Source organism: Apis mellifera, linkage group LG7 (assembly GCF_003254395.2).
Source record: "Apis mellifera strain DH4 linkage group LG7, Amel_HAv3.1, whole genome shotgun sequence".
Taxonomy (NCBI): domain Eukaryota; kingdom Metazoa; phylum Arthropoda; class Insecta; order Hymenoptera; family Apidae; genus Apis; species Apis mellifera.
This window is the reverse complement of record NC_037644.1, coordinates 1,475,592-1,500,438: the sequence shown is the minus strand read 5'-3', so window position 1 is coordinate 1,500,438 and position 24,847 is coordinate 1,475,592. Positions and strand designations below refer to the sequence as shown.

General features: G+C 25.9%; 4 protein-coding genes across 8 annotated transcripts in view; 2 read left to right on the top strand and 2 right to left on the bottom strand.

The window, feature by feature from the left end:
- The window catches only part of LOC413410 (IQ motif and SEC7 domain-containing protein 2), a 75,886-nt gene extending 65,416 nt beyond the window's left edge, over positions 1-10,470 (top strand). For 2 of the 5 annotated variants that reach the window (XM_006559144.3, XM_006559145.3), the window contains 7 exons: positions 3,950-4,303; positions 4,855-5,398; positions 6,025-6,384; positions 6,857-7,230; positions 7,821-8,476; positions 8,708-9,049; positions 9,208-10,470. In XM_006559144.3, coding sequence (XP_006559207.1) covers positions 3,950-4,303; positions 4,855-5,398; positions 6,025-6,384; positions 6,857-7,230; positions 7,821-8,476; positions 8,708-9,049; positions 9,208-9,479 — 2,902 coding nt within the window. In that variant the 3' untranslated portion in view covers positions 9,480-10,470. Of the gene's footprint in view, positions 1-2,832; positions 2,880-3,949; positions 4,304-4,854; positions 5,399-6,024; positions 6,385-6,856; positions 7,231-7,820; positions 8,477-8,707; positions 9,050-9,207 lie in introns of those variants that run through there. The other 3 variants (XM_006559147.3, XM_006559148.3, XM_006559146.3) reach the window with 3 other exon arrangements.
- A 1,454-nt stretch (positions 10,471-11,924) lies between these two features.
- Positions 11,925-23,762, top strand: LOC551295 (T-complex protein 1 subunit zeta). Its single transcript, XM_026441855.1, has 8 exons — positions 11,925-11,995; positions 20,560-20,832; positions 21,536-22,127; positions 22,231-22,566; positions 22,660-22,725; positions 22,790-23,012; positions 23,095-23,263; positions 23,369-23,762. Exons 2-8 carry the CDS (start codon positions 20,696-20,698, stop codon positions 23,439-23,441), a joined length of 1,596 nt encoding a protein of 531 aa, XP_026297640.1. The 5' UTR covers positions 11,925-11,995; positions 20,560-20,695; the 3' UTR covers positions 23,442-23,762.
- On the bottom strand, positions 14,197-17,317 carry LOC551225 (puff-specific protein Bx42). Its single transcript, XM_623620.6, has 8 exons — positions 17,179-17,317; positions 16,588-16,741; positions 16,336-16,503; positions 15,953-16,260; positions 15,676-15,811; positions 15,360-15,615; positions 14,823-15,204; positions 14,197-14,695 (listed from the first exon to the last, which is right to left on the bottom strand). Exons 1-8 carry the CDS (start codon positions 17,190-17,192, stop codon positions 14,485-14,487), a joined length of 1,629 nt encoding a protein of 542 aa, XP_623623.2. The 5' UTR covers positions 17,193-17,317; the 3' UTR covers positions 14,197-14,484.
- On the bottom strand, positions 17,824-19,175 carry LOC551260 (NAD-dependent protein deacylase Sirt4). Its single transcript, XM_623651.6, has 4 exons — positions 19,118-19,175; positions 18,725-19,001; positions 18,361-18,643; positions 17,824-18,284 (listed from the first exon to the last, which is right to left on the bottom strand). Exons 1-4 carry the CDS (start codon positions 19,173-19,175, stop codon positions 17,961-17,963), a joined length of 942 nt encoding a protein of 313 aa, XP_623654.3. The 3' UTR covers positions 17,824-17,960.
- Positions 23,763-24,847: the final 1,085 nt, after the last annotated feature.

Below are 24,847 nucleotides of genomic sequence, written 5' to 3'. Positions count from 1 at the left end.
GCTTAACATTCTAGGGAATAGAAATTGTAATTCTCAAACATTATGCGCGATCTCCAGCACGGTAAAACAGATATTGCGTCTATTGCACTTTCACGTATATATATATATATACACGGAACAAACAAGTTTCTCGTAAAAAACGATGGCATTAGAGGGCGGTCTTTCGTTCTTTCGTTGGAATATATTGAGAGGCAGGGTGGAATTTTTTTTTTAAAGCCTCCCAAGAATCGAAACATCTGCTTGTCGGCTGTTGCACGAAGCTCGTGCCGGTGGATGTACGCGTGCTATTGCCTCGTTTATACGCGTGTGCGTGCGCACACAACAAACGGAGCTCAACACCTGGCTCCGTGTTTTTTAATCAAAGTGGCTCCGCCAGTATCTCTCTCTCTTTCTCTCTCTCTTCGATCCCTCAACCGCTCTTGTTCTTCCTCCTCGATGAAGCACTTTGTAAAAAAATACAAAACGTTTACGTGATTCGTTGCTCGTCCTTTTTTTCTTTTTTTTAGGATCTTTAAACAACTTGAAGATATGCACCGAGTAATCGTTTCGGTTGCTTCCAATTGTCTAGGGACAATTTTGAAATATCCCTATATCGGTTATTAATTTATAGAATTCATAAGTTGGAAGGATTGAGAAAAATAAAATTGTGCTCGATATTAATAATATCAAATACGAATAATTTCTTTTCGACGTATTCAATGATTCAATGTAATTAAAATAATTAAATTTCGAAGATTTTGTCGAAATATATGTATCGATCGATATATGAGTATGTACACACGCTTTAATTTCTCGCTTTTTTCTTCAATTACGTTCAAAAGAACGGCGCGCAAAGTGTCATACTTTTTCATTCGCCAAGAAAATTAATTCTTAAAATTTGTAACAAAAATATACGATAATGTACATGTACATGTTAAATGGAAATTTTAATCCGAGGAATTTGGAAAATAGAAAAAGCAAAAAAAATCTTGCTTTCCCTTTTTTTTCTTTTTCAAATCAAAATAAATTCTTTAAAAAATCATATAAGACATATTAAGAATCCTCATCTCCCAATGAAAAAGAAAGAAACGTAGGCCATCTAATTCGCATGACTCATCGACCCTGGCAAAATCCAATCAACGAGGGAACTTTTCAGACTTCTTCTCGGTGTGTAAGCCATAAACTTCCATGCGTTACGTAAGTCGTTTAATTGAACGAAGCATATTGCATAAGGATATGGAGTGAGGTTTGAGTGTCACGGCCATCGTCATTATTATTATCATCATCATCATCATCATCATCATCGTTCGATATCTTCTATCTACCTGCTGACACACATGTGAAAGTAGATACACGTTTTCAAGGACTGGTTGAAAAGGTAGCATCCCTTTTTACCCTTCTCCACTTCTGGCGAAATAACGAAGCTCGCCAGGATACACAAGCCATTTATCCTCGAGTGTCTCTTAACCCATTTCGAGCTCGAATTAATTTTTTTTTTCTCTCCTCTTCTCGATATTACATACATATTTCATTATTCGTTTGTTCTGTAGAATAATAAAATATAATAGATGAAGAGATTGTGGAATCGTGTTTCGAAATTAATTTTTTACCAATATTTCTATTTTATTCTATTCTCATCTCAATATTTCAGCGAATTTTACAAATTTTACAAATTATATTTTAAAATTTATTCAAGGATAAGTCTCTCTACAAATCTGGGAGAAAGGAAATGAAATAAGGAAATGAGAGGAGTTGTCTCCTTTCTTCAAAAAAAAAAAAAAAAGGAAAAGAATTTCACAGAGAATACATACGTTGAGAAAATTGAAATAGAAAGTTGCACGCAACTTGGCTTGATGTGCACACGTGCTCTCGTATCACTCGTTCCCCGACTGTCACTGATTTCCGATCCTCGAGGACGAAGAATGCCCGTGGCTGCCAGCTGCTCGCGATCCTCGATCACCTTAGCCCACCCTGCTACGATCTCTCAAACTGTCACGACCCTTCCTCCAGTTCGCATCGAACCTTCCTACCGCTCCTTCCTCCCTTTTCATCGACCAGCTTTTCGAGACCATCTACGATTCTCCAAATTCGAGATCATCCTTCCCTCCGAATATAGATTATCCCTTTCCTTCTAAAATTAAGTCTAATCGATTATTATAATTATTTTGGAATTTAAAATCTTGTAAATCTTCCGATATTAAAAGATTTTAGATTAGTCCAGAAAAATTTTCAAAGCTTTCGATCTTCATCGAGAGTTTTCCATAAATCTTAAAAATTATACTTTCCAAAAAAAAAAATTTTACTCTCTTATATTTAAATCTCTAAAAATTTTACTATCTTATATTATTATTCTTCATCGAGAGTTTTCCAATTTCCAGAAATCTTGAAAATTATACTTTCCAAAAAAAAAAAATTTTACTCTCTTATATTTAAATCTCTAAAAATTTTACTATTTTATATTATTATTCTTCATCGAGAGTTTTCCAATTTCCAGAAATCTTGAAAATTATACTTTCCAAAAAAAAAAATTTTACTCTCTTATATTTAAATCTCTAAAAATTTTACTATTTTATATTATTATTCTTCATCGAGAGTTTTCCAATTTCCAGAAATCTTGAAAATTATACTTTCCAAAAAAAAAAAATTTTACTCTCTTATATTTAAATCTCTAAAAATTTTACTATCTTATATTATTATCCAAAAATCCTAAATCTTTCCCTATTTTATTATTTTATTTTTCCTTCTTACTAAGAGTGAAGTGAAGAATATTAACGTGAAAAATGTGGTGTTCAAGATACGTTTAAAGCGAATTAAAATCGAATAATCGAATAATCGAGTGATCGAAAGAGAGAGAAAGAAGGAATCGACATGGTGGTCTTCGTGGCAGGATTTCTCACGGGGTAGGTTGTTATCCTGCAATTGTACGGGGGTGAATTTCGAGGTATGATTCATCGCGTGTGATTCACGAAGCGCGAAACAGTCCCTCGAATGGTAATTGCCTGCAGCTGGTGAACAGAAGCGGCGTTTTTCCTCGCGACCATTCACCGCGATGTTTCGTTGTAGTTATAGTTGGCAGGCTTATTTCTGGTAAATTTCCTCCGCGCACGATCTCTCCCAATTCTTACAATTGTAATTAATTTCGAGATTTCAATTTTCAGACTCTCGTCGAAAAGTAAAATTTTTCATTAACTCGTTTCGTCCAGAAAAGAAAAGAAAAATTTTTTCGAACGAAAAATCTTCTTCTAAGTGAAATCGATCCGAGAATTTAAGTCTCTTCTCTTTTTAAAAATAATATTAGATTCGCTTCGCAAATGTTAGAAAATATTTCGATAGAAACGATTGATCTGGGCCGGCAAGCGAGATCTCCGGAAATCACGTTTGCCAATCACGTGGCGGGCGGATATTCAATAAACCAATCACGGTGCTCGTGCGCGCGAACAAGATGAGCCCGCGAGATTAACTCCTCGAGATAACCTCGTTTATCATATTGCATAATGTACATATGGAAGTATATCGAAATTATTTTAAAAATCCTCTCATCATTCTCCCCGAACTTATCCAATTTTCGTTAAAATCGAAATTCCAAGGATCGTCATTTAACCTCAAATCTATTTACTAGAATTATAAATAAACTCAAAAATTAAATTAAATTCTATAGGGTCTTATCGTCCTTAATAACTAAATTTCAGAATTTTAACTAAAAATTTAAATTCATTTAATAATTTAGAGACGGTTATTATTTCATTAATTCATTCATACAATTCTTCAATTAAAAGACAATTTATTATGCTACAAAATTAATTCATCGAGCAGATTGACCTATATATCTTGCCAACCTCCCTTGACCATTTAAATAATTATTTAAATAAAAATATAAATATTTATGAATATAAATATAAAAATATATAAAAATATAAATTTAAATGTACGAGTGTAATTATTCTATTTATTTTCTTTTTTTTAATTACAGTTTCCCGCAAAAGATGGAGAGGCCGTCGCAGCACACGGCAAACGTGAGCCAAATGCACGGAAGCGGTATGCACGGCGTGTACTCGTCGAGCAGTCAAACATCCCTGACCACGTCTTATATCACGGGCCAATCGTACGTCCAGAGCCAGAACTACGGCGCTCACGGCGTACCTTACAATTCAACGTCCAACGTGAGGGTGTACGCTCACGCGGGATACAATCAGCCGCAAAGCTACGGCACCATGGTGCAGGGGTACGGCGGCCAGCCGCAAGCTACAGGGTATCAACAGAATCACCTTAAAAAAGGACCTGTACGTAACGGAGACGTGCTGAAGAGATGCAGGCTACAGAATGCGTAAGATCGAACATCTGATTTCCTTCCAGTTTTCTTTTCTTTTTTTTTTCCCCCCCCTTTGTTTCTTTTTTACTTACAGATTGAAAAAAAAATTAATTAACGAGAAATTTGAAAATTTGCTTCAAATTGCAAAGAAAGAGTTTTTCTTAAAATTTGTAAGATTTGAGATTTACAGAGAGATTCTTTAAAAAATATGTATATATATTGTTATTATTAAATTTTTATATAAGATATCTTTTTTATGAAAATTTTGAACGGTTAAAAATTTTTTGACTTTCGTATAAGAATTTTATGTAATTGATCTTTACGTTGTTTGTGGCTATCAAAAGAAGAAGTGAATTTTCTCAGAACGCACGTCTTCGTTCATAGCTCTATTTATGATTCAAGCTTTTTAATTCTTCCCTTTAACGAAATCTGTTTCTTAATACGAATCCTATCTAATATAAAAATATTTAATAAAAGAATAAAAAGTCATTTACAGTTCAAAATAATTTGATAATTGACAAAGTAAGTTGCATCATATCTCATTACAATTTTTGCTTTTGAAACAGGTATGAATTATCTCAGGATCTGCTGGACAAACAGATAGAGATGCTGGAAAGGAAGTACGGCGGCGTGAAGGCGAGAAATGCTGCACTGACTATTCAAAGAGCTTTTAGGAGATACACTCTGTTAAAGAAATTCGCTGCTATCACAGCCATGGCGAAAGCAGAGAAACGGCTTAGCAGAAAGCTCCAAGAGACATCGGAGAGAGTTTCAAACGCAAACGAGCACGAGAGGATGGTTTATCACAGTCAAATTTATATACAACAACCGCAGACAGCAAACAGGCCAATGCCTATCAGAAGCATGTCTCTGAGAGAGAGGAGGCACGTGGAGAACTCGCAGTCACCGATACCGAGGAGCCAAAGCGGCAGGTGCGAAGTTCAAATAGCTGGTCATCCACACGCGAATCACAATATACATCAGAGTGGCAGACACACGCCCTCTCTGGCTCCCAGCCCTTGCAATAGACACCAACAATTGCCACCGAGTCCGTGCTGGGAGTCCAGCTCCCAGGAAAGCGGATCTAGTATGCATTATTACAATCCGCAGGTGATTCACATTTCTTATCGTATGATTTGTTTCTTTGGAATGTGGAAAGATACGAGAAATATTGTAAAACATAAATTCGTTTCAATTCAAATTAAATATATTGATTATTGTTATGTATTATGAAATTTTAAATAGGATGAAAGGAAATTAAGATAAAATTTGATCAAAATACAATGATTTAGATTTTTCATCTTATATTAATTAATTATAGTCCTATTTATGTAATTTGGAAACAATAAAGAGGATCAAATTCTTTATCAAAAATAGAAAAAAATCTTCTTGTAGAAAATTATATCAAATATCTATTAAGTGAAAACATAACACTTATTAGATATATGATTACATAGATTAACTAATGAATATATGCATTTATTAGATTAAGATTTTATTAAAGATATCCATTATACATAAAAATGTCTAAATTGATTCTCTAGTAAATATAATATTTATTAAATTAATAAATTTATTGTATGTATATATCAAATAAGTTTAATTAAGTCGTTACTATCATAGAACAAAAATATTTCTATTTTTTCTTTTAACTTTAAAGTTTATTTTGTTTATTCCACACATATATATATAAATATAATAACAATAAAAAAAATCGTTCCTATTCTGTTTTCCAGGAAACACTATGCAGCATCAGACAAGAGACACCGCCGAGAGATCTATTACGAACACCGTGCACATCACCATCGACGCCTCATAATCTTCAAACACAGGTGGTTCAAAATTGGAACAGCGCTGGTCATCTTGGTTCCGCGGGTAGAACGAGAGGATCGGCGAAAAAAGTACCGCCGGAAGTGCCAAAAAGAACGTCTTCCATTACGTCCAGATCTATGGAACCACGTCACAATGGTCTTAGTAAAAGCGTTGAAAATGGTAGCCTAAGTTCGGTTCAGAGTTCTGGAAGCGATTCCACTAATTGCGAGAGTTCTGAAGGAGACGCTCAAAGAGGATCACCTGTGTGGAAGCATAAAGGAATCGTGAGTTTTTTCCATTCTGCGTTTATGATTTTTTTTTTATTTCTTTAAAATCTTTTTTTAAAGAAATTAATCTAGTCACTTTAGCATAATGATATTTAAAAAGAAATATAATATTGTTTTTTTGTTATTCTCTATTATAAGAAATATATAATATAATGTGAACATTTAATTTTAAAATTAAATATTTTTGTTTTGATGAAATTTTAAAAATGAATAGATAAGCTATAAAATAAAAAGAATATAAATTAAATTAATGATAATCAAATAATTGTCTTATCATTGTAAATATATATTATAGATATAAATTCTATTTTAATATTTGCATAATAAAGAAGATGATGTAATACTTTCATCTATGTTAATACTATTGTTATAACTATAAATAAATTGATAAATTAAGAATATAAAATTTATATATTATTTTATTTTTAATTTCTTTTAAATATTCTAACTTTATCTTTTTTTTTTACAGTCAAGTTCACCAGAGCATCAGGAGTGCACTAACCATACTACAGATTCTAACGCTATGATAAATAGCGTAAAAGATCTTGGTCATTCACATGCCAGTTCCGGTTATCAACTTCCACTCATGGATCATCCGGAAAATATACCTCAAACAAGCTATAAAGTATCGGAAACGGTTAGGAAACGTCAATATCGAGTGGGCTTAAATTTATTTAATAAGAAACCAGAACGTGGGATTAGTTATTTGATCAGAAGAGGTTTCTTGGAAAATAGCCCCCAGGGTGTGGCTAGATTTTTGATTAGTAGAAAAGGATTATCCAAACAAATGATAGGAGAATATCTTGGAAATCTTCAAAATCCCTTCAATATGGCTGTACTTGAGTAAGTATCGTTTTATTCTTTTATACTACGTACATTTTATTTTCTTGTGAAAAAAAAAATAAAATAAAATTAAAGAACGTAATGGTACATTTTTTTTTTTCTGTTATTAACGCTTGTTTTTCTTTCTAAAAATGTAATTGGTTTCATTTCTATATTCGATTCTTTGATACAAAGTACAAAAGATAATTTTGTAAATCGCTGTGAAAGGAATACTAAAAATGGTATTGATCTATTTACAACCAATCGTTTTGTAATTTCGAAAAAAAAATTCAGGTCAAGGTGGATTGGTAACAGATAACTTTACTCGCGATTGCGCAGCTATTAACATTTATGATATTAAAATAAATTTTAAGAAAATATGATTTCTTTTTGAAATCTAAAATAAAAAATATCTCTAAATAATATAAATAAGTAAATAGATTTTGTCATTAAAAGAATCATAATTCAAATTATTAATATTATTGATTTTTTATATAATTGTATTATTTATTAACGCTTAATTATTAATTATAATATATTTTACTAATTATAATATACTTTAAAATAAAATAAAATAAAATAAAAATAATTTTTAACAATTTCTTTTTTAGATGTTTTTCGCATGAATTGGACCTATCAGGAATGCAAGTAGATGTTGCCTTGAGAAAATTTCAAGCATACTTTCGAATGCCTGGCGAAGCTCAAAAGATAGAGAGATTAATGGAGGTATTTAGCCAACGTTATTGCCAATGCAATCCCGACGTAGTATCCAGGCTACGCTCAGCAGACACTGTCTTTGTATTGGCCTTTGCAATAATCATGCTGAATACTGATTTGCATACACCAAATTTAAAACCAGAACGTAGAATGAGGCTGGATGATTTTATCAAGAATCTTAGAGGAATAGATGATTGTGGAGATATTGATAAAGACATATTAGTTGGAATTTATGAGAGAGTGAAGGAAAATGAATTTAAACCTGGCTCAGACCATGTTTCTCAAGTAATGAAAGTTCAAGCGACGATAGTTGGTAAAAAACCTAATATGGCTTTACCACATAGAAGATTAGTTTGTTACTGCAGATTGTACGAGATCCCAGATATTCATAAAAAGGAAAGACCGGGTGTACATCAACGGGAAGTATTTCTCTTCAATGATCTTCTCGTTGTAACAAAGATCCTGAGTAAGAAGAAAAACAGTGTTACTTACACATTTAGACAAAGTTTTCCATTGTGCGGAATGGTGGTCACACTGTTTGAAGTTCCTCGTGAGTTTCGTATTTAAAATCATTTATATTACGATATTATGATGATATACTTTTATATCAACATAATAATTAATTAAATATTTAATAATTAAATAAAAATGTTTTATTTGTACTATCAAATATTTTTTTGCTTTTTTTGTTATTCTAATTTTTCATAAATAATTATTATATTTTTGAACTCATTTCTGTCGTCTACTATTCTATTTTAATTTTTTTTTTTTTTTTTTTCAGATTATCCGTATGGAATTAGACTCTCCCAACGCGTGGATGGAAAAGTATTGGTCACATTCAATGCGAGAAACGCACACGATAGATGCAAATTTGTTGAGGATCTTAGAGAATCTATCAGTGAAATGGACGAGATGGAAACCTTACGGATTGAGACGGAACTAGAACGACAGAAAAGCAGTAGAAGCGCCAGAGGTGGTGCTGAAAATAGAGATTCTGGAGTAGCAGACGTTGAAATATGTCCTTGCCCAGGGCCTTGTTCCGAAAGATCGGAAACTACCGACATGGACACTCAATTGAAACGTTCTGCACTTAGTAATTCTCTTTTGGATATACATGAACAATGTAAATATTATTTTTCAATATTTTATATATAGATTAATTTTCCAAAAATTAATTCCAAACCGTATCGATTGAGAAGATTTAGGTAATATTTGCAATAAATCAATATAAAAAATATTTGAAATTTAATTTAATTTGTTAATTTTTATATTTTTTCACAGTTGCTGGTGAAAAACCACAGCGACGTGGAAGCGTGGGTTCACTTGATAGTGGTATGTCGATTTCTTTTCAATCTACATCTGCCAGCTCAATGAGCCAAGGCATTAAACATCCTGGACAAGTTCATCCTATACATCCAGGGGCTACAATCCCTGGTGGTGTTAAAGGACTGGCTCAGCAGCCATCTTTTTTAGGAGGTCTATTCACCAAACGAGAACGAAAACTTTCACAATCGGAGGAATCCAGCCCATACAGTCGCACTACAGAAGTGTAATATATCCTTTCGGTACTATCTAAGAAATAACAGACCGAATGAAATTCCTACAAAAAAAAAAAACACATAGAATAATATTATCTTACATATAGTATATTTCAAATACATAGAATGTAGTATTCAAAATTTCATGAGAAAATAATGTTTGAAATATTTTCTATATATTTATATATATCATAGCTTTCATTATAATGCTATTATGGCTATGATACTATATATAATTATGTAGACTATACTAAAAATATTAAATCTTGAATATACACATTTTCTTGTGAAAACTTGAATAATATATTTCAAGTATTTGCTGCCAAACATGACTGGATAATTCAAATGTCCAGTCTTCTTATCAGATGGAACACATGAATTCTTTTGCTTTCGATTTTAAGGAAGCAAATGGATTTATGGTGCTTTTATACGTGATTAAAGAAGCCAACTTATCTTCAAGATAAAGAAAAAAAGACAAGTGATTCCCTAGTTAAAATTCAAAAGCGTGCTTCAGGAAGCAACGCAATGAAGGAAAAGAAAAAGAAATAAATAAAATGCAACAAAAAATAAGAAAGATCTAAAAATAAAAAAAGACCTAAGCAATTGAATGTATAAATTTATTAGATTGGGCAGGATCCAATCACAGTCAAAACATAAAAAAAAATAAATTTGGCACGTGTATAGTATTTATTCATTCAAAAGTGAAAAAAAAAAACATTGATTTGATTCATTTTTCTTATACTATTTATAATTATTTCTAATAGAGAGTTGTATTCCCTTTATGTATGTAGATAATGTTTAGTTGGTTACTTAGACCTTATAACAGTTACTGATAAATCAAGATTATTAAATAATGAATTAAAAGAATCTTTTTAATAATTTAAAGAAAAATTAAAGAAAAAAAAAAAATAAAAAAGGAATCGTTTATGGAAAAAGAGTGGTTCTAGTGTAATATCGTGTTTTTTTCGAGCAAGTATGGATGTAGCTATACTTGAACGATTGTATATAAAAAATATATAATAGATATATAATGATAATTGTATGATTACAATGATAATGAAAATTCTGTAACAAAAATAGAACCTAGCCTAAGAAAACTGATAAGCAATCTCCATCTCAATATTAGGTGCATGTCAATGTTTAACAAATTTTTAATATCACAATAATGGACAAACAAAAATGTAGCAATCTTTATAAGCATTAATATTTAAAACCGAAAAATGAGGCATTTTTTTTTGTTGTAAAAATACATAATTAAAATGCGAATGTTTATGCAAATGCATAAATTTTCATAGAAAATATCTACAACAATAAAACTTGAATAGAAATATTTTTTTCATAATTAAAAATATATTTTTTATTTTGCATAATACATATTCTTTGCATATTTATATTTAACATATATAACATATATAACATGTGCAAAAATATATTATATATGTTATTTATGTATATGCATATATTATGTTTACATTCTTAACTTTTCATTCGTTAACAAATTAATATCATTCAAAAGAATTTTTTTTATTTTTATATCACTTCATATTGAAGCATATTAAAAAATATTTAAAAAAATTATTTTTTTAACGAAATCTATTTTAATTAGATAAGATATGCAAATTAAAACAATATTATTTTATATTGAAAATTTTAAAACGACGAAAATTTATTGAATTATTTTTTTTAAATAATCAAAAGTGATAAAATAAACTTTGAAATTATATCTATTTAATTCTATGTTAATGAATAATTTAAATTTAAAAAAAGAATTGCAATTAAGATTGCATAAGAAATACTCTAACATAATGAAATTAGACAAAATTTAATATTCATTAAAATTTATTTAGATATTTTGATAAAGAAATTTTTGGTTCTTTTTTCATTAAACGATTCAATAAAGATATTTTAAGTGAATAATTATTCATTTAAAAAATATTTCTGATGATTTCTGATAAAAAAGAGTGAAATAAAAATTAATTAGAAAAATATATAGAATTTATTGCGTTAATTAAAATTTCAAATATTTTAACGAATTCATATAAAAATCGATAAATGCGCCACAATAGATGCGCCACAATATTGATGAAATAAATTTAAATATGTATTAATTATTAATTATTTATATTGTGTCATAAAAGCATCATTTTCCATATAAAAATGAATTTTTATTAATAAATGTTATCAATTAACGCTATTAAATTTAGAAAAAATGCTTGTAATTTATCATAATTCAAATTAAAGTATATCATAATAATTGCAAAACATATTCTTAATATTTGATACATTACATTAACATGTATACATAATACATTATAATACATTGTATGTATTATATCTTATATTGTACATTATAAATATGTATTTTTTACAGATATACAAATTTTTTTATTCATATTTACATATTTTTCATGTATAAGTATCATATGCTTTTTACATATTTAGCATAAACATTCGCAATCTCATTCATCATGTTTCATAAGTTTTGCTTGAGTGTTCGAATCTTTAAGCAATCTTTTTTTTTCCAAAGCAATGTAAGTACTAACGAAAAATTTAAATTAATCAAGTAGTTGGTTTCTCGTCTCGTAATGTATAAATAATTCTCAGCATCATCTTAAACAGTGTTACAAAGATCTATTATAAATCTTTAGGAAACTGTTTAAAGAAGAAAACTTGTATGCCTTATATACTGCCACATCTTATTGTTAAGAGATGAGAAACTGATCGATCATTTTAAAGGTTATGTAATAGAAATCTTTTTGAAGGCTACAGAATTATATTTGGAAAAATAAATATATATATATATTAATAATCGCAATAATATCAATTAATAATAATTAAAAAAAAATGTATTAATTTCAATTCAAAATAATAAACCAATAAAATTTGATATTCGATAAATTATAATTCATTCAGAATTTAGGAATTTCTTTATATCATGTTTAACATTATATATTTAGACGTTTAATAATTTTTATATAAATTTTTAAATTTATTTTTATTACTTTGATAAAAATCTTAGAATATAACTTTTTATAATGCTATTGGTAAACACTGTCTGTTTATAAATTACATTTTCTTATATTTACATAATTTAAATCCTTCAGCTGTTTCAAAAATATGATTTTAAATTAATAGCTTATTTTGATTGAAGGTAAAAAAAAAAAAAATACACGTTTAAAATAAAAAAAAAGATACATATTTGAAATAAAAATGATAGATTTTCAGATATAGTTAACGTTTTTTATATTTTACTTCTTATATAAAATTATAGAATTTGGTTGCTATCATATTTCTTACTCTATGTACTTATTATTTTACAAATAAAAAAACAAATTGTACTAATTATATATTAAATATTTATAAAATTTAAAAATAATAATTAAAAATATTGTTAAAGCAAAAGTTATATTATGTTTTACAGCTGAAAGAAACAAAATCTTGAAAACTTGAACACAATGATTGAAATGATTGATTGATTCATTGTACATAAGCTTCCAAACAAGTCTGTAGTCTTCAGCGTTATTAAATCTAGTCTTTCTCATCAGGAGAGTTTTCTGATTATATTATAATATTCGCGAAAGAGAATATTTCCATTAAAGTTTGGCAGAAAAATCTTAATATAGCTTTTAAGGATATGGTTTACAATAAAGAATATGAGATCAATTTAATACAAATTAAAGGATCGCGTCAATTTACGTGAATAATGAAATGAATTATTCATTTGAATTTCTGAGACAAAAAAAGAAATCAGCATAGAAATTTTTCTGTGATAATCTTATGAATGAAAAAAAAAAGAAAAGACTGATTAAAAAAATCATCTTCTAAGTCGTGTTTAGAGAGAAATATTTATAAGAAAGTTTAAAAAAGGAAAAGGAATCATCATAAACATTTTCACAAGCTCATTTATTATCTGCTGATTTCTATAAATATACATATGCACTTCTATTTTTATTTAAAAATGACGAAATTATTCATCAACTTTTATTTCTTGTACATAAACAAGAAAACAAGATTTTTCGATCATATTTATAAACACAGTTCAGTGTTCTCCAAACTTGTTTCTGCATGTATAGTTACTTTATATCTTACAATAATTTTATACAATTCAATTGAATTGTATAAAAATAAAGCGGAAGATCTCATATATACATAATAAGTGAAAGATATAAATTTCAATTTGACATTAGTAAAATTAGTGAGAAATATTACCAAAGTAGAAATATTATAAATTCCTTTAGAATAACTTCAAAAAAAAAATCGGAACAGTTTGGGAATCGCAAGAACAAAAAAAAAATAATAACGCTATATATAAAGCAATATAATATTAAAAACCATCATTAATACGAATTTAATATATTCGCGAATTTACAATAATATTATTAGATTTGATTCAATTTGACGCGATCTTGAAAAAATAATTTGTAAAAATAGTATCGATAAACTTTTATGCATAAAAAAAAAATATTTGATGAGAAAGTAAATAACTACATTATTAATTAAGAAATAACAATCGCTCTCCATACGAAAGTATCGCCTCCTTTGTTAATCTAATCTGCTGTATGCACATTGTGTTAATAAAGAACTATGAGTCTGAAACAAATCTAACCAGCTTTATTTTTGTTAAATGAAACAAAACAAATCATTGAAAGAAAATTCATTAAAAAAAATTATTATTAATAATTATTTATTAATAATTAGCAATTTTTAGTAATTTTGTATACATTTTTTATTCTTTTGTTTTAAAGTTGTACTTCTGTTACAGTATGATGTGAAGAAATAGAAAAAAAATCATAATTTTTTAAAATTCTAAGGCATTTACATCTATTTAATATATATATTGAATTTATGTAGAATTACACTGATTAGATTAATTGAAATGAATAAAAAATAATTGAACCAAATAATTATTTCAATAATTAAAGTTCAATTATTTAATTTTAAAATTAAACATAAATAATATTGAAAAAAAAAATGTTTAAAATTTATTCTAATTTTAGGAAAAATCAAATAGTAAGAAAATTTAATGTTTCCTTCGTTTATCACGATCATCTCTCCGTTGTTCCCGTTCATCTTTACGTTTCGTAGTTGTAGTAGTAGAACTGCTTGCACGTTTGGCTTGCTTCAAGAACTGATCTAAACCAAAAGGATCTTCTTCGTCTTTCTCAAACTGAACTGGTCCTGATCGTGTCGTCGATCTATCAGTTCCACTGAATTCCTTATCCGGAACAAATCTAAAATTATAAAAAAAAATATTTTATTATAAGAATATTTAATTTAAGTATTTATTTCTATCATTTTAATTCTAAAGATATTTATTAATTTAATCAACAGAAAAAAATAATCATCAGAAAAAAATACCTGTTTGTCTTAACAAGCTTTTCCAAATCATCTCCATAAGTATCTTTATCGATATTTTTACTGGGACGATATATATGCGAACCAATAGAGTTAGAATCTTTCCAGGGTTTATCATAAACATTATATTCATCATCGTGTCCAAATCCACTATCCATTCCTTTGCTAGTATTAAATAGTCGTTGATCGAACTGTGCTTCTCCACTATTTGGAATACTTTTTGCTGGTAAACCAAGTGCAATCTGTTCACTGATATCTCGTTCTCTTTCACGTTGCAATCTAGAACGCTTATCAGGTGCAGCACGCGCTAAGTTCCGCTCTCGAGCTCGATCTTTATGTCGTTCTTGTCTAAGTTGATCTCTTTCCCGTGATTCTTCCGATTTTTCTATATAATACAAAAAAAAACATAAACTAAAAGTTTTGGTATTAAACTTGTTTCCAATATATTAATATATAAATAAAATTATAAATACATAAATATATAAATAAATGCAATGTAAAGTATATACAAACTTAATACATATATATATATATACAAACCCATTGCAGCTGATTTCAATCCAGCACGTTCTTCTCTGGCTTTTTGCGCTAATTGTCTTAAATGATCTTCTTTCTTTTCTTTTTCTTTTTGAGCTAATTTCTTTTCAAGCTGTGCTCGCATCTCTACTGCTTCTCGAGCTTTTCTATCTGCAATATAAAGAGCCTCAGCTAACTTAGCAAAATTTTCATTTATGTGAACCTGCTGCAATCCACGACCGTCTGCAGCTAAACGTTTGTCAAGCGGTATTGTGTATCCCTGAAAATAAATTATTTATTTGTAAAATTTCAACCATTGACAATATAAGAATTGATTTACTTTTGCATTCTTCCAATTACTAATACAAGGTGGTATTTTCCATTCTTTTTGTTCTTTTACTGTTACTTTCCTTGTAGGTGAGTGCATAACAGGTGCTGGAGGTGATGGAGGTCCTCGTGGTATTTTCTTATTAATTCTAATAAGTTAAATACTATATTATTCATAATATAAGAAATAATTTTTAATAATTTAAAAGTATTAAATTTTTTAAATTTAATATTTAAAATATAATTCATTCAATGTTTTATTCCAAATAAATTCATATTATAAAACTTACTTAAATTTAGGTGGTTCTAAAGGATCTATTTGAGCCTCAACCATTCTAATTACTCTTTGTTTAGCTCCAGAATTAAATGATTGTCCTTGTTGTGATGGTGTGTATCGAATATATTGTGCTGGTGCTTGTTTCTCTGCACACCTTACTGGCATTGCTGCAGCTATTTTTGATCTTGTTATTTTTTCCAAAGCTTTCTTAGTTTTCTCTGTTAGTTCCTCAATCTCTTCATTTGGTGGACGCTGTAAACTGGGATCTTCTTCACTTGTAATTTCTGAAGGTAATAAGTCACTCAATTTACTATAAACAATCTGTAAAAGAATATAAAGTAAAATAAAAATAAATCAAGTAGTATTTATATAAAAAGAAGAAGTGCATTGTATTACCTTATCTTTAGAATGACCTTGTCTAGCAATAACATCATATTTCACTTTTCCCTGAGCATCAAGCTGAACTGCTAAAGCATTACTGGTTGTTTCTTTTCCTTTCATTCCCATTCCAAGTGGATATTGGGCCACATGAATTTCTGGGAATGCTCCACCATCTCCAAAATCCTAGAATCAATTCAAAAAAATATAAAAAAAACTAAAAAAAGTTACTTTTATTAATATTAATATTATGTATAAAATATTAATTACCTCTGGATTTCTTGGTACCCATCCTTTACGTTGACCATATGGTGGAGCAGTAATAACTGCTTTAACAAGAGCAGATACAGGTCTTTGCCGTAATTTTTGTTCTCGTGCTTCATCTTCTCTGTCCCATACAACTTGCGATGGTGCAGGTAATAAACTATAATAAAAATTATTTATAAATATTTATATAATGAATAATATATTTAATAAAATTATAAAAAAACATTTGTAAATACTAAAATTATTATAATAATCATACAAATTTAGATACAATTATATCTTTTTTATTCTATTTAACAAATATTAAATTTTATTGAAATAAACTAAAATGCATCATAAAAATTATAGAATTTCAAATATTTTGTATACAATATAAAAATTATTGTAATAATATAATATAATATAATACAATTCATACAGACTCAGATTACATCTTTCATTTTACTTAACAAGTAAAACTTTTTTAAACTTTACTTAAATATATTAAAATGCATTATTCGAAAAACTGTAATGCTTCAAATATTTTGCATAATAAAAATTGTATAATATAAAACTTGATACATAATAAAAAATAATTTTGAAATAATCATTAACCTTGTTAGCGACATTTCATTAATCGTAAAACGTAATAATATCACTAATTATGGGAACATTTATGTATGTACTAAGCAAGTTACTTATCATAACAACGAAAATAGATATAAGTTAAAAAATAGTGTATTACTGTAAAAAAATTCCCTAGAACTTAATTCAATAAAATCTCTATAAAATTGCAATGCAATGTTTATATTTTTTTAAAATATAAAAGAAAAGATTTTTTATTTTTAAAATTTCAAAAAAATTCTCAATTAGAATTGAATTCTTGATTTAATTTATTATTAATTTGAAATATTAAATTCTTTATCCGAAATGCAATTTGAATTTGATATGTACTAATATTTCTATTGTCCAATCAATTTAAGTAAAAACTTGTTAATAATTCGCAAAAATTCCTAATAATACAAAATTTTATATGAAAATAATTTTTAAACCACTGAATTCCGAAATAATTAAAAACATCATTTTTATATTTATTTTGTATCAATGTCTGTAAAAATATATTTTAAAAAAAGACTTAAAATTTTAAGATTCTAAATTATAATTTATCTAATTAAGATTCCAAATTATAATTTATCTAATTTTTCATATGTTAATATAACGTTAATATAATGTTACAAAAACAATTGTAAAAACAAATTTATTGAAGATCTTTTATTTATACGAATTATACATAATAAATAATGAAATAATTACAGCCATGATTTAAAAAATAAATAAAGAATTATTTATATTATTTCCATTAAAATATTTCATTAAAATATAATATATTTTTTATGCTAATTGAGCATTGAATAAATTTTCGATAGGACGTTACTACATCTACCTTCCACTTTAATTTTTGCAAGATTATCTACTCTAGTTTTTCCAATATTTAATATAGCTATAGGTTTTCCAATATTATTAGCTTGTAATGCTATTCTATAGCTAGAAAATGTAGTTAATGTAGTACCTATAATTAAAAGGGAATCTGAATGCTCAATATTATATTTTATATTTTCTACAATTTTACGTGGAACATTATCACCAAAGAAAATTATATCTGGTTTAAGAATACCATCACATTTTTCACATATTGGAACTTTAAATTCTTCTACTTGTTCCTAAAATATAAATCATTTAAATTAAATTTTTTTAATTTATACCTGAATTTTTTTAATTATTTATTATATCATTTACTTGTGTCAATTCCACATCTCCATCAGGTCTGATCATTTGACTAGTTACTGTCATATTTGGATTAATTCTATCAAAAATATCTTGCAAATAATATCTACATATTCTTTCATTACAATTAAGACACATTACTCTAAATGCTGTTCCATGTAATTCTATCACTTTTTTGCTACCTGCCTTTGTATGCAAATTATCAACATTTTGAGTAATAATATATCTTATTTTATTTGCATTTTCTAATTTTGTTAATATTTTATGTGTATTATTTGGTTTGATAGAAGAAAATCTATAAAATTAATATTTTTTTAAAATATTAAAGTTATGTATAATGATTTTTTAAAATCATTTTCATGAAAAAAATTATAACCTTGGCCAACCTATATAATTTCTAGCCCAATATCGTCTTCTAATAGCATCACTGTTACAAAAATCTTTATAAAGAACTGGTTTATGATTACTTCTTGCATAAAGTCCAACACCTTCAGATCTATAATCAGGAATACCACTTTCTGTAGATATTCCTGCTCCTGTTAATACACAGATATTATCATGATTATCAATAAAATCTTTTAACTTCAATAAATATGAATCTTTTGTAGGTTCACATTTAGGAACAAATAAAAAATCTGATAAATATCTTCTACCTATAATATAATTTCAATAATTTATATTATAATAATTATATAAACTAATAATGTAAATTAATATTTACTTAAATAAAATAATTAAATAATAATTAATTAATATTAAAATAACTTACATAATAAGGTTTCTATTATATTAGCACTTTTATATGACCTCATACATATAATATTCATTGTAAAAAATGAAATCTTTTATGCTTATAATAATTATGTTAAAAATATTAATTTTACAATTTCATTTAAAATTAATTTCATCAATCGTCATTTTATTTATAATAACTTATATGATGTAATTATTTAACATTAAAAATATTATTGAAAACATATTCCTGCATATTCAACTATGATAAATATTTAAAAATCTTTATTTAATTTATTATTAATTTTATACTTTTTTCATAAATCATAATTTATAAATAGTTATATATTTAAAAGACAAGCACAGCATACTATTTTTTCTACTACTAAAAATTTCTTATTGAAATCAAATGTTGCATCGTATCACATGATGTTTTTACCTAATATAGCAATGTAGCAATGAAATCACGTTATATATTATTCTTCTGAAGAAATTCACAGAAAAATAATAGAGTTATTTCTAGTATATCATATTCGTCCAACAACTATAGTTTTGAAAATAATAAAAAAATTAATTGGAGAAAAAAAATAACATTTTGACATTTATTTCATCAAAGTAATATATGTCGATATCATGTCATATGTAAAAGTTAAAATTACTGCACATTTATAACTGATTGGATAGATTTCGATAATCATAATAATTTCGTCGAAAAAAATATTCTTCAATCAATCGATAGAATATATAGAGTTAATAAAACAATTATTATATTAAATTAGCATTAAATTTGATTTTTTTATTGTAACAATATTATAATAATGAAAATCATATGAAACTTTACTATTACATGAAAATTTATATTTATGATTTATAATATACGCATTTTAATTTTTAAAAAAATAATAAGAATAGTATATGTAGAAAAAATTATTTATTTATAATTATTAATTATAAAATGAAATGTTTTTGTAAATATATTTTTTATTCTATTATGACTTATTAATAAATAATGACTTATTAATTAATTATTATTTTTTTATGCAATCACAAATTAATATGTTAGTATGCATCATTATTATATATTTTGCATCATTATAAATAATTATTTAAAAATTATTTACAAATAAATATATATATATATTTTTTTTGTACTTGTACATAATTGCTTATAATAATGGTATCTAATTCACCATTTTATACTTTATCCATATCACATTTTATCTTTATTTCAACTTCACTCATAGATCTTTATACATAGGTCAAATTTATATACATAAACATATATAAATATATTATATGATCTAAAATTCATTATCCATGATAATGCATTTTTATTAAAGATTGTTTTTAAATTAAATTTAAGATTAAATTAATTATAAATTAGAAAAATGTTTTTCTTAAATTAAATATTACTAATAACATTACAAAATATTATTTAATGAATTTTTCAATTTTCAATAACAAATTTGTAACTTCCAGAAACTACAAGTTCCTAAAAGTTCCTAGAATAGTTAACAATTTATATTATTCGGATGAGAAGCCATTGACGAAACTTACGTATTGAAAGGCTACGTGCTTTTAATATACTATAAATTGTTTTTATTGTATCTTTGAAATGGCTGCAATTAGTTTGTTAAATCCTAAAGCCGAATTTGCTAGAGCTGCTCAAGCATTGGCCGTTAATATATCTGCCGCAAAAGGAATTCAGGATGTAATGAAAACGAATCTTGGACCGAAAGGCACCATGAAGATGTACGTATATTAATGTTCACGTGTAAATTTAACAATTGTTTAAGTTATTTAATTATTAAAATTATTTTATCTAATTTATGTAAGTTATTAGCTTATATAAAATTAAACAAAAATTAAAATTAAAAAAATTAAATAAGATATATAAAATTATAAAAAAATTTTATAATTTTTTATTATTTTTATTTATTATTTTATATAACAATTATATGCATGTAAAAAATTATGTATACATTATATATTATTAATTAAGAGTAATTTTTCTATAAAATATTGATAATTATGAAATATATATAAAAATTCTCAATTTATTAGGTATTCTCAATTTATTATATATTTAATAAATTATTAAATTAATAATTTATAATTTACTTATGTTTTATATAGAATATTTTATATAAAAAGTTAAAATTTTAAAGTTATAAAATATTTTCATCAATTCTAAAAAATTTAATACAAATCTTTTCCTTTTCTTTAAATTTACATTATTTCTTTTTCTATCTTTATCTCTTGGATTTTTATAATTTCTTTATTTTAGATTTTTGTTTATTTCAAATAAAATTCGTAATTTTATATATCTATTAAATATATCTGAAATAATACATGTATTAATTATGTCTTTAATATACATGTTCTATTATAATACATATTCAAAATCTCAATCTTTATTCAAAATATTGATATAATTTTAATTTTATTTTTTAAGGCTTGTTTCTGGTGCAGGTGATATTAAAATCACAAAAGATGGAAATGTATTATTACATGAAATGCAAATTCAACATCCAACAGCTTCTCTAATTGCCAAAGCATCTACTGCTCAAGATGATGTTACTGGAGATGGTACAACTAGTACTGTTTTGATTATTGCAGAACTTTTAAAACAAGCTGATATTTATATTTCTGAAGGTCTTCATCCTAGAGTGCTTACAGAAGGTTTTGAATTAGCTAGAATCAAAACTTTAGAAGTACTTGACTCTCTGAAAATACCAATTGAGCCTTCAAAAGAAAACTTAATGAATGTTGCTAGAACATCACTTAGAACTAAAATTCATCCATCTATAGCTGATAAATTGACAGAAATATGTGTGGATGCAGTTTTGGCTATTAGACAAAAAGATCAAGAAATCGATTTACATATGATTGAATTAATGGAAATGCAACATAGAACTGCAGCAGATACTAGTTTGATTCTTGGTATTGTAACTGACCATGGATCTAGACATCCAGATATGCCTAAAAGAGTAGAAAATGCTTACATATTGACATGTAATGTTAGTTTAGAATATGAAAAGAGTGAGGTAAATGAATTAATTTAAAAGAAGGATTTATCATATTTATATTATAATTTATAATATATATATTTATATATATTCAAATAATGAAATAATATTTATTATAAAGGTAAATAGTGGATTTTTTTACAAAACTGCTGAAGAACGAGAGAAATTAGTCGCTGCAGAGCGTGAATTTATTGATAATCGAGTAAAAAAAATAATTGAATTAAAAAAGAAATTATGCGATGGAACAGATAAATCATTTGTTGTTATAAATCAAAAAGGCATCGATCCACCATCTTTGGATATGCTTGCTCGAGAAAACATTTTGGCTTTGCGTAGAGCAAAACGTAGAAATATGGAACGTTTAGCACTGGCTTGTGGTGGAACAGCCATGAATTCTTTCGATGATATAAAAGAAGAACATTTAGGATGGGCTGGACTTGTATATGAACATGTATTGGTAAATATTTTTTGATATAATGCATAATAATTATTTAGTTAATAATAATATTATTTAGCAAAATAAAAAACTTTATTTTTTATATTTTTATAGGGAGAGACAAAATATACATTTATTGAAGAATGCAAGAAACCAAATTCTGTAACAATTCTATTGAAGGTAAAATTGTAAATAAATTAAATTAATGAGTTCTTTTTTCATTTTTAATATAAGAAATTTTTAGGGACCAAATAAATATACTTTGGAACAATTAAAAGATGCTGTAAGAGATGGTTTAAGAGCTATTAAAAATGCTATTGATGATTGTGCTGTTATTCCTGGTGCTGGTGCTTTTGAAGTAGCTGCTAGTCAAACACTTCACCAATATAAAGAAAAAGTGAAAGGAAAACAACGTTTAGGTGTACAAGCTTATGCGGAAGCTATACTCATCATTCCAAAAACTCTTGGTAAAGATTTTTTGAATTAACTTTATTTATATAACATATTAAAGTTCGTTTATTTTAATATTCATAATAATTCACCATTTAGCTGTAAACAGTGGATTTGATGCACAAGATACAATTGTTAAATTATTAGAAGAAAGATCTACATTGGGTGAAGCAGTAGGATTAGATATTTCTACAGATGAAGCATTAAAACCCACGGATGCTGGTATTTATGATAATTATAATGTGAAAAAGCAAATTATTAATTCATGGTAAGCATACTTATAAAATTCTATTTAGATTAAAATAGAATTTATTATAACAATTTACTTACTATTATATTTTTTCTGAAATATGCATTTAATTTTTATTTATAGCACAATCATCGCCAGTAATCTTCTTTTAGTAGATGAAATTATGAGAGCAGGATTATCATCTTTAAAAGGTTAAATCAAAATAAATTTTTCATGATTTTCATGATTTAAAGTTCTTTCATTTAATTTAAATTTTATATATGCTCGATTTTTATGAATCTGCGTAATTTTTGAATTTATTTGCTTTGAATAACAAAAGAATTGCTCAGCATAAAGAATAAAAGTACTTTATATAGAAGAAATACAGTACTTTTATTATAACATTTAAAAATGATAAAAATATTTATTCTTGAACTTTTTATTATTCACTAAGATGTATAATTCCAGATTACAAGATATTCATCTCGATTTATTGTAATAATTAATGATATAAATAAAAAAAAATTAATTGTATAAATATTATTTTCTTAATTTTAAATAATTATGTTATAAAAAATGTAAAATAGAAATGATGACCACTATTATTATAAAAATCAAAAATATTTATGTGAAATTTTATATTTACAATTTTACAATATTTACAGTACTTTTCTTATAAACTACTTACAGGACATTCAGTCTTGTTTTTTTATTTTACGTTCGATATTAAAAGATTGATTTTAAAAATATCGAGCAAAAACCTATGTGCAAAATATATATTTTATATACATGGTTTTCATTCGAAATAATATATCAAATATGATATAATTATTAACATGTAAAATTCTTACTTATCGATACTTTTACAAAAAGAAATTATTATTTTTAAATCTTACAAAATAAATTTGTAAATAAATATTGTATTATTATTTATATAATCGATAATTATTTTCAATATCGATAAATATAAAATTTCAAATGTTAAATTTATTTCATTGATTTTTCACACATATCATTTTTATAAAATTATTTTTAACTTTACTATACCAATTATTCTTGAGTTGAGATAACTAATATTTTTTATAAACAATTTAACAAGTATTTCAAATTAATGAAAGTAGAAATTACTCAATATTAAATATAAGTACTTAAAAATAACATTACATATTATAATAATACTATTTGTAAAAAAAAAAGATGTTTACATGAAAGATTTTTCAAAATAAATCAATTTAATAATTTATCTTTTCAAATTATCTAACTAATGAATATTAATATATTTTTATTTATTTCCATTCGTTATTATTTATAATTTTTCATTTTGATTTTTAGAATAATTTTTTATCAGTGTTACATTACACGTTGTTATTTATAAAAAAAAATGAACATGTTTATATTAAGAGATTTTACATATTTCAAAATAAATTAATTTAATAATTCATTTTTTCGAATTATCTAAAATTATCTCTGATTTCAATATATTTTTAATATTATATATTTATAATATTATAATTTTGCATTTTAATTTTTAGGATAATTTTTTATAAAATCAATAACATGGCACGATTTATTTTCTTGGTTAACAAATTTTCATAATTTTTTTAGAATTAGAAATATATATAT

What these genes read in the sequence shown, in the direction of transcription:
- LOC551260 (XM_623651.6), bottom strand. Translation starts at nt 19,175, where the DNA reads ATGAATATTATATGTATGAGGTCATATAAAAGTGCTAATATAATAGAA. An exon ending in TATAATAGAAACCTTATTAT is followed by an intron (nt 19,002 to 19,117) that starts GTAAGTTATTTT and finishes ATTATATTATAG; the next exon opens with GTAGAAGATATTTATCAGAT. An exon ending in GAGATGTGGAATTGACACAA is followed by an intron (nt 18,285 to 18,360) that starts GTAAATGATATA and finishes TTTATATTTTAG; the next exon opens with GAACAAGTAGAAGAATTTAA.
- LOC551295 (XM_026441855.1), top strand. Translation starts at nt 20,696, where the DNA reads ATGGCTGCAATTAGTTTGTTAAATCCTAAAGCCGAATTTGCTAGAGCT. An exon ending in TAGAATATGAAAAGAGTGAG is followed by an intron (nt 22,128 to 22,230) that starts GTAAATGAATTA and finishes TTTATTATAAAG; the next exon opens with GTAAATAGTGGATTTTTTTA. An exon ending in AAGCAAATTATTAATTCATG is followed by an intron (nt 23,264 to 23,368) that starts GTAAGCATACTT and finishes TTTTATTTATAG; the next exon opens with CACAATCATCGCCAGTAATC.
- LOC551225 (XM_623620.6), bottom strand. An exon ending in GTAATTGGAAGAATGCAAAA is followed by an intron (nt 15,616 to 15,675) that starts GTAAATCAATTC and finishes ATTTATTTTCAG; the next exon opens with GGATACACAATACCGCTTGA. An exon ending in AAGCTTGTTAAGACAAACAG is followed by an intron (nt 14,696 to 14,822) that starts GTATTTTTTTCT and finishes TTATAATTTTAG; the next exon opens with ATTTGTTCCGGATAAGGAAT.